We start from the raw sequence: 8,716 nt of genomic DNA, 5'->3' as shown, positions 1-8,716 counted from the left end.
CTATGAGTCGGTTCCGACTCAATGGCACCTGACAACAACAAAAACAATGTGATGTCTAAGGAACTCTGGTAGCGTAGTGGTTACAAATCAGGCTGCAAACCAAGGTCAGCAGTTCGAAACTACCAGCTGTTCCATGGGAGAAAGATGAGGCAGAGTCCTGGTGTGGCACTGTGGACTAATGCATCAGACTGCAAAGTCTTTTGAACTGCAAGGTTGGTGGTTCAAGCTCACCAGCTGTTCGTTGGAAACCCTATACAGGGTCACTATGGGTTGGAATCAACTCAACAGCACTTCACAACAGCAATGTGATGTCTGGAACTGCATTTGCCTTTGGCAGGGCCAGACCAACTGATTTCATGGGCTTTAGGGAGTCCTGGTATGGCGCTGTGAGCTAATGCATCAGCCTGCGAAGTGTTTAAACTGCAAGGTTAGTGTTTCAAGCTCACCAGCTGCTCCTTGGAAACCCTGTACAGGGTCGTTATGGGTCAGAATCGACTCTATAGCACTTAACAACATCATAGGGCCTGTGTGCCAGATGGTTCCCAGCCCTGCTGTGTAGGTTTCCATGGAGCCGCTGGTGAGTTTGAACCTCTGATTTTGCAGTCCTATGCTTACCCTACAGCACCATACCAGAAGCCTCAAAACACAAATATTCTCCATCTTTTAAATATATTAAATGTTCCTAATCTAGTCATGTGCCCAAGATGTGGTCTGTTGTTAAGTGCCATTGAATCGGTTCCAACTCAGAGCAACCCTGTACCTTGTATCCAGTGAGAGCTGGCAAGTTTGAACCGCAAGGTTGGTGGTTCAAACTCAACAGCAACAACCCTTTCGCAAACCAAGTATGAGATCACTATCCAAGCTATTAGGTAAACTAGACCTGTGTTAAAATTTTAATATCTATAAATTTAAGTTTTGATTTCATTGAAACTATCTTTAGGGTTACATTTTCAAGTTATCTGTGTTCCAGTTTTGTAAATTCTTCTAGCAGTTAAAGGAGAAATCAATTTAATAAATGTCTAGCTTTCTGAAAGATGCTGCAGATTGAAAATTTATACTTAGGGACCTGAGATTGAATTAAGAAGAAACAAAAAAATTCAGACGCAGAATGAGTATTGTTCTACTAGATAACTGTCTTAATCTCTTCAAAAGCTTAGAATTTGGAAAAAAAAAAAAATAGAGGAAGGTTGTGGGGCAGGGAAAAACAGTGGCAGATACTTTGGGGTCGTTTGGAGAAGTTTGAATATGAACTGGTTTGAGCAGTGACAGCTTTCAGTAGTAGCAGTTAATAGTATTTTGATGATGTAGGAGTATGCCCTAATTTGGGGGAGTATATGCAGACATATTTTAGGAATAAAGTGTCATGGTGTCTAAATTATTTTTAAATGGCTTACTAAATATTTATATTAAATATGGCAAAATATTAACCATTGTTAAACAGCTGGTGGGGTTTGGGGTGTTCGTGGCACAGTTTTTCTACTCTTCTGCATTTTTGAACTTTTCCATGGTTGTATGAGTGATGATACTAATGAAGAAGTCATCTCTGGGAGCGATGTATGTTGGGGCTCAGTAGGTTTCCCTAAGCCTGCTTTGTGGTTTGGGAGAAGATTGCTGGAGGAGAGCCACGCAGGTGGTGGGTGGAGGCCACTAGTTAAGAGGTGCTCACCTGCCAGGACTTTCCTGATGGCTCAGCAGGCCACACAGGCCTTTTTCCCAGCTCCCCTTCAATGGTCTCCTAATAGCCGTGGGATAGGGCCTCCCACTTCTACACTGTACCACAGACTCCCCTTGGCAGCTTTGGGGAAGCTCAAGTCGCCTTGGCTCTGAATCCACTGGAAAACAAGTGAGGCTGGATAGTTTTACAGTGAAAACTCCATGTCAGATATTTGCTCTCAGTGTCCTGGGACTATGAAATATAACAACCCAAGTAAATGACCACTCCCTTCAATCGCATTACTCACTGGAGCACAGTAGTACGTAAAACGAATCTACTGCCTTGCTAAGCCAGGATGGAATCTTGTTAGACTATATTTCATTTTGTTGTTGTTGTTGAGGTTTTTGCCTTTCTATTCATGAAGTCTCCATATTTCTAATAAAGCCGTTTTGAATAGTTTATTCTAGACAGAATATAAAGTAGAATAGTACTAGAACTCTGCTTTGTTCTTAAAATATGGGTCACCCTTTCTTCCTGTCTCATAAACACTACTAACTCGCCCCCTCTTTTTTTTTTCCCCTTGGAGACTTGATGTTCTTTGGTGAACCAGAAGGAAGTGAATGTCATCATTTTGGGCTTCAGTGGGGGTTGGGAGATAAATATGAAAGGGTGCCTACAGAACAGCAGCTCTTTACAAAGCTCAAAACGTAAGAGGCAGTCTGGCAGCTGCTTAGGAACCAAGAGAGGAGGGCAGGAGTGGGGAAGGAACTTCTGCTGGTATTGGAAATTGTCCAGAAACGCGAAGCAATTCACAAATACAAGGGGGCTTCAGAAAGTTCATGGAAAAATGGAATTAAGAGATAATGGAATTTTTCTACAAAATTTTGAAGCCCCCTCATATATTATTTCTAGAAATAATACTTGAAGACTCCTAGTGGAAAGATACTTCTAAAACCACCCAAACTTTAATCCCAGGTTCCTCCTGTGTTTACTGATCCCCTTTCTCAAGTTTAGGAGGACCACAAGAGCTAGCAAGAAGACAGGTAAAATTAAGCGATTTCCAAGGGATTCATAGTCTTGGAATACTTCTGTCAGGCTTTTTAAATGAAAAAGTTATTGTCCCATAATTTCCTTTTTGTCTGTTCCCCACTAATCTCTTACTGACCCACTTTCAGAGCACCTGTGTGATACCAAGCAGAGTAGAGAAAGCAAAGGGCCTCCTGGATTCTTTGCCAAAGTGCTGTTTACCTTTAAAGAATAGTGGAGCATTGCTTTGTCCCCAGCTAAGCACAAAATCACAGTGGCCTGCTGAACTCTGGAGTTGATTTCATTAAGAGCAAAGATAAGAAGGTAGTATTTATCCCCACTTGTTATTTGGGTAAATGAAATACATCTCCCTGAGCACTTCAAACCCGCATGTTTCAGCAAGCAGTAATTTTCTCTGTTTATGTATCAAAATCAGTTTGTCATACGAACTGACACAAGTACCTTTTGTGTTTAATCTTTCTTCAAGTTTCTCTTTAAACAATAACATTTTATGTGACTACTGGTATTTGAACTAAGCAGGTGCAAGTTGTTTGCTTTGGTTTGGTTTGCTTCACACATTACAGTTGCCATTTCTCCTGTCGGTGCTACCTAGCTAGGCAGGGTGTCTTCATTGAAACCTCCAATTTAGGAATGATTCATTTTAATGTAACCAACCTAGTCCTTGGGGAGTCCTGCTGTAGCGCTGTGGGTTAATGCATCAGACTGCAAAGCCGTTTGAACTGCAGGGTTGGCGGTTCAAGCTCACCAGCTGCTCCTCGAAAACCCTACACAGGGTCGCTATGGGTCGGAATCAACTAGACACTTAACAACAACAACAACCTAGTCCTTGGGTTAAGGAGCCCTGGTGGTGGAGTGAGGTAAGCATTGAGTTGCTAACCACAAAGTCAGCATGTCAAACCCACCAGTCACTCCGTGGGAGAAAAATGGGGCTGTCTGCTCCCATGATTGACAGACTGGGAAACTCTAAGAAGCAGTTCTGCTCTGTCTTAACAGGGTCACTGTGAGTCAGAACCAATTCGGCAGCAGTGGCTTTGGTTTGGGGTTTTATCCTAGGGGGTTAGAAGGTAGAATGGGAATAAGCTCAGTTCCCCCTTGTAATGTTAGTAATAAATCACTTCGAATTTGTCTTACACGGTTTCATTTTTTTCTGGGGGAGTGGTGGATTGAGACTTTTTAGATAATCACTGAAGGAGCATCTCCAGACACCAGATTTCCTGAGCTGTAGCTTTCCTTGTAAATGGCGGATTTAGTCCCTTCCTGATAATAGCATTTTACAGGTAGAGGTTTTGTACAGGGAAAATATTTTTTTTTAAATCTGAATATACCACTTTAATTTTAATCACTTAGAGCTACAAACCTAAGTGCAGCTCACTAAAGAGGCTTGCTCAGTTAGATACTGCATTTTTGGTGGTGGTGGTTGTTCACTCTTTTGGAATAGTCCAATTATAAATCATTGCTTCAAAGATACATTTCTAATTTTGCTGTTTGTAGGTCCCAAACTGTTAAGGACCTTTTGTCCCCAGCCACAGGACAAATGAAAAGATGCGGAAGTTACTTCCTCTCTCACAGTCACCTAAGACATAAACTATTCATTTTAAAGCAGTACAAGTATTTTCATTGCTAAGCACGTTCTGTTTGCCATGCTAAGCAGAAGAAAGCCATATGACCGAAATGCAGTCCATTTTCAAGTGTACTAAGAAAAAATACAGTTGGTCTCAGTAAATGTGGAGATGACCCTTTCATAGATGACACTGGTATGTCACAATCCTGATGCCTAGAGCAATTACACTGTCAGCTCATTTAGACACAGCAGCAAGTCTTTGGTCTCTGATGGCCTGAAACTTTCTTCAGGTGTGTCAGCAGGAGACTGAATGTAAAAGTGGAAACTTCTTTAGATATGAATCGTAGATGATGAGCTTTGGCGAGTCTGATGGTCCTGGGGATCTCCACTTACAGCTCTCTCTGTCCCTCCAAATACGTGGATAAGACTGTGTTGGAGGGCTAGCAGTTTCCTGAGGATTCTCACCTCTCGCTGGTGGACCTTTCATTTTGAATTCTTCTACCAATACTGTACTATGATGACCGTGAACAATTTTACTTGATCTCAGGAAGATAGAGTTGCGTGTCCCTGAGATGAGTGGGTTGAGGAAGCAAGATACTTTGCATGAATCATTTGAAATTCTACCACCACCTATAAGATAAATGATCATACTTTAATTTTCACAGATGGGTATACTCCTTTGGACCCGGCTTCTTTGGATTAAAACTATGTTTATAAGATTTGTTGTTATTATTTTTGCCTTTAGTAAGCCATTCATTTTCTAGGGGACAATATATAATGCAACTGTGTGAATATCACTTTTTTTTTTTTTTTCCAATCCTGTTGATGACTATATGTATTGGTTCCAGTTTGGGACTATTATGAATAATCCTGTCATTAACACTGTATGTTCATACTTATGTTCATTCAGCTTTTGTAGATACTCAAGGAGTTTTTCCAAAATGGCTGTGTGAATTTATACTCCTATCTGCAGTATATGAGAGTTCCAGTTGTTCCATGTTCTTGCCAACATGCCTTTTATTCTTAGGCATTCTTATGAATTGTTGTTATTCTGTTAGGTGCCTTTAAGTCAGTGCCAACTCATAGTGACACTGTGCACAATAGAACAAACCACTGCCTTGGCCCTGTGCCATTTTCACAATTGTTATTATATTTAAACCTATTGTAGCGGTCACTGTGTCAGTCCATTTCATTGGGGGTCTTCCTCTTCACTCTCTACTTTACTAAGCATCAAGTCCTTTTCCAGGGATTGGTCCTGCCTGATAGCATGTCCTAAGTCCGAGTTGCAAAACCGTGCCTTCTTTACTTCCAAGAGCATTCTGGCTGTACTTCTTCCAATATGGATTTGTTTGTTCTTCTGGCAGTCCTGGGTATTTCCAGCATTCTTTGCCAACATCGTAATTCAAATGCATCCATTCTTCTTTGGTCTTCCTTAGTCATTGCCCAACTTTCACATACATAGGTAGAGATAGAAAATACTATGACTTGAGTCAGGCACACCTTCGTCCTCCAAGTGACATCTTTGCTCTTTAACACTTTAAAAGAGGTTTTTTGAAAAGTGCAATTCTTGTGAGGTGGGGGGATTTCTTCTAAACTTACATCATATTTCTTTTCATTTCATTCAATATAAAGGTTTTCTATACTTGAATTAAAAATAACCCATCTACAGGCAAAATGCAGCCGTCTTTAAATAGGATTTAAATGCTGTTCTCTGTGAGTCAATAAGTATTTTGTAGCTAAGATCTATATACTGGCTCAGACTGAATTAGTCATTCCATCTGAAAGGTCTGATTTCCAGGTGTGCTAGTCAGATATCCTCATTTATTCTGTTTTACAGATGATATGAATGAGCAGCTTGGTAGTAGGGACCAAGATTGTAATGGTCAGCCCTTCTTCTCAAATGAGACTCTAGTGAGTTTTTTTTTTTTTTTTTCCTTTCATTTGCTAAAGAGTTACTGAATGTAAAGTCTGTGGTAGACACAGGCCTGGGCTCTTGGGATTCTGTGGCAAACCCGTTTATAATCTAATGACATCCTCTTTCATTTCACAGGCTACGGCTTTCAAATCACAGCCTACTTCCTCAAGAGAGGAATACGCCTTCGCTGCATCAGGGGATCACCTAGAACTGGTAAGAAAGGAATTTCTTGGGTCATCAGGCATTTTGCACAATCAGCTCAACCTTTAAACGAAACTTGAGGAAGGCTTCATTACCTTTTTGCAATTGAAGTAGTAATTCAGGGTATTTCTAAACAGTTGTGAACATTTCCCCCCAGATTTGATGTTTTCACTGCCTATATGAGAGCAGTGAGCTGAGCCACACTGCACTTCACTTTCCTAATGCATCCCCACCATCTCAGTGAGGCTCCAGAGTGACTCAGCACAGTGTAGAACTGTGCGTTACATTGGCATTGTCTGCACACAGCGTGGCACTGTGATACAGAGCAAATGTGTGCAAGACAAAACCCAGCCTGAGCCATCAAAGCCGGCCACAGCTTTCCCCAGTCTCCCCAAGTCAAGAGGCTCACTGAAGAAATGCTGTCAAAAATGTGGAGTCCACAACAACAAGAAAAGGGGACACTCTGACCTCTCTCCAAGTTTCTTCAAGAATTAGAAATGAAATCCGTCTCATTGTGTTTGAACTATTTAAAATATATCAGATATGAAACAGGGGCTTGGAAAAATGTACAGAGGTTTGCTCTTGAAATCTTTATAATTCTGAATGTTTTCTTCATTTTAACTGTTGCTTGCAAATATTGCTCTTAATGAAGTCTTGCATTTTGTTGAACTCTTTTCATAAAAAAATTAACAGTGTTGTTGTTGTTAAATGCCATCGAGTCTGGTCTGACCCACAACAACCCTGCAGAGGGTTTCCAAGGAGCAATTGGTGAGTTTGAACTGCCGACCTTACAATTTAAACTGACCTCACAGTCTAGTGCTTATCTTACAGCACCAGCCATACCAGGACTCCAGATTAACACTATATTTGTTAAAATGCTGTTTGTTAAAATGCTATGTTTCACTGTTGTAGTTGTTAGCTGCCATCAAGTCAGCCCCTAATTCTTAGCGACCCCTTCTTGCACAAAGGAATGAGGCCATTGTGTTCCATCAGGTTTTCATCAGCTAACTTGCAGGAGCAGATTATCAGGCCTTCCTTCCTTGTCTGTCTTAGTCTGAAAGCTCCGCTGCAACCTGTTCAGCATCATAGCAACGTGTAAGCCACCAGTGACAGCCGCATGGTACATTGGCCAAGAATTGAACTCTGATCTCCCACACGGAGGGCAAGAATTTCACCACTGGTCCACCACTGCCCTCATCCTTCTCTGAGAAAACTGCATATACCTTTACGTTATGCAAATATGACCCCATCAAAGTAAAGGAATATAGGGGCCAATTTCTGCAATACCTGGCACCAAAATATTTATAACTCTGCCATTCTAGCATCCATATTTTTTGAGGAGAAAATGGAAGAACAAACAGAAGTAATTATTTGCATGTTGTTGTTGTTAAGTGCCGTCGAGTCGGTTCCGACCCATAGCGACCCTGAACAGGGTTTCCAAGGCGGTAAATCTTTATGGGAGCAGAAAACCTCATCTTTCTCCCACGGAGCAGCTGGTAGTTTTGAACTGCTGACCTTGTGGTTTGCAGCCCGATTCGTAACCACTATGCTACCAGAGCTTTAACTGATCATTTTGAATTCTAACTCTAATCCATTACTGAGCTATCCTATTTAATTGTATTGTAAGTAATGAACTCTGTGGCTCAGTTTCCTGACCATCCGTGTCTGATGCACATAAAAAGCTTCATTTATATAATTCATATAATTCATTTTATCTGTCTTTTAAAAAATGATCGCATGTAAGAGGGAAATTTTATGTTTTAGGAAAGTGACTTTATTTCTGTTACCATAATATGATGATATTTTTGTATTATATAAATATTCAAGCAATACAACCAACTATAAAAATGGGAGGAGAAGAGCCTCTTCATCCACCCAGAATATACACTGTAGCTTCAGCTACACATCACTCCAGGGATAAACGGAAGCTAAGTGAATGAATAGATGATGGATAGACAAGTGAGGGAAGGAGAGAAACAGACAGCGTTTACCCTTGTGTGTTATTTTCATTGGATGTTGGGGAGTCCAAACCTGTGAGTCATTCAGTTTTCCCTACCCAGAAGTCAGTGGTTGTGCTTTAAGATGTTGTAATAATAGATGAAATCCTGGTGTGGCACTGTGGGTTAATGTGCTGGACTGCAAAGTTTGAACTGGAACTTACCAGTCGTTCCTTGGAAACCCTATACAGGGTCGCTATGGGTCGTAATCAACTCGATGGCACTTAACAATAATAGATTTCTGTGATCTGGTAACGTAGTGGTTACGAATCGGCCTGCAAACCTTAAGGTCAGCAGATCGAAACTACCAGCCGCTCCGCGGGAGAAAGATGAGGCTTTCT

The 8,716-nt window shown here is 41.1% G+C and overlaps 1 protein-coding gene across 1 annotated transcript in view; it reads left to right on the top strand.

Moving 5' to 3' along the window:
* Positions 1–8,716, top strand: part of SLX4IP (SLX4 interacting protein) — a 134,390-nt gene that overhangs the window by 68,399 nt on the left and 57,275 nt on the right. The window contains 1 exon segment of the mRNA XM_006870415.1: positions 6,313–6,390. Within this exon segment, the coding sequence (XP_006870477.1) occupies positions 6,313–6,390 (78 nt within the window).

This window comes from Chrysochloris asiatica, unplaced genomic scaffold, assembly GCF_000296735.1.
Source record: "Chrysochloris asiatica unplaced genomic scaffold, ChrAsi1.0 scaffold00141, whole genome shotgun sequence".
In the NCBI taxonomy this organism is placed as follows: Eukaryota; Metazoa; Chordata; class Mammalia; order Afrosoricida; family Chrysochloridae; genus Chrysochloris; species Chrysochloris asiatica.
Note: the sequence above shows the minus strand (reverse complement) of the source record. Positions and strands in the feature narration are given on the sequence as shown.